This window comes from Propithecus coquereli, unplaced genomic scaffold (assembly GCF_000956105.1).
Source record: "Propithecus coquereli isolate 6110/MARCELLA unplaced genomic scaffold, Pcoq_1.0 Scaffold16, whole genome shotgun sequence".
Lineage (NCBI taxonomy): Eukaryota > Metazoa > Chordata > Mammalia > Primates > Indriidae > Propithecus > Propithecus coquereli.
Genome location: NW_012140524.1, coordinates 5,777,997 through 5,778,991, shown reverse-complemented (window position 1 = coordinate 5,778,991; position 995 = coordinate 5,777,997). Strand labels below are relative to the sequence as shown.

Sequence of the window (995 nt, the reverse complement as noted above, 5' to 3'; positions counted from 1 at the left end):
ATCTATTCAGTCGTTATAGCTCTTTGAACTCTCTTAATATAGAACAGTCCCACCAACTTTTCTTTCCCATGACATTGATTTTTTTTGAAGAGACCAGTCATCTTATTTGGGTGGAGTTTGGGAGTCCAGGGTCAGATGGATTTCCATTACTTGTCGGCAATGGAAAGAGCTCTGCATGTGGATACTGATGTTCCACATGTCCCTGCCCTGGCCTTCCCCTGTAAACAGAGCAGAAGGGTATGTGTGCTCCAATTACAAACGCATTAGAAAGCTCCAGTCAAAGAGAGAGCTATGTGCTTGCCCCCAGAGAAGGGGGATTGGGTGGGGCTAAACGAACTACCACCTCTTGTGATAACCCTTTTGTTCTGCTTTGCTTCCTTCATCATCCTTATCAGGACACATCAGAGATGGAGTCTGAGTATGGCCAAGACCCACAGAGCAATGAACAGGATGAGCAGGAAGCAGATACTGTTCATGAGGACACTCAAGAGTCCACATCTTTGCAGTTTTCAGAGGAGAACACACCTGAATTGTAAGCCTTAACACATGGAAGAGAGAGCATTTAATAATGTTGTGTGGAGGGAAAAATGAAATTTAAGCAGCGAACTTAGGGAAAGCCTGGAATATTTAAAATCCACGTATCTCGAACCGTAAAGCACCTATGTGCACAGGTAACTACGTGTTCCAGCCAGAAAGCAAAATAGGGACGTTTCTAAGGATGTAGACAGAGCATGGAGTTCTCTTTGCAAAGTTTTATTTGGAGCTTGAAATTAATACATATATTAACACTCAGATAATTTTCTAGACATGAAAATCATAATTATCATTAGAAGTATAATGTAAGGCCAGGTGCGGTGGCTCACGCCTGGAATCCTAGCTTTTTGGGAGGCCGAGGCAGGAGGATTGCTTGACCCCAGGAGTTCAAGACCAGCTTGGGCAAGAGCAAGACCCCATCTCTACAAAAAAATTAGAAAAATTAGCCAGCCATAGTGGCG

At 43.5% G+C, this 995-nt stretch overlaps 1 protein-coding gene across 1 annotated transcript in view; it reads left to right on the top strand.

Moving 5' to 3' along the window:
• SMCO2 (single-pass membrane protein with coiled-coil domains 2) overlaps positions 1-995 on the top strand; it is a 25,919-nt gene that overhangs the window by 7,925 nt on the left and 16,999 nt on the right. Inside the window, 1 exon segment of the mRNA XM_012640963.1 lies at positions 396-532. Coding sequence (XP_012496417.1) covers positions 396-532 — 137 coding nt within the window.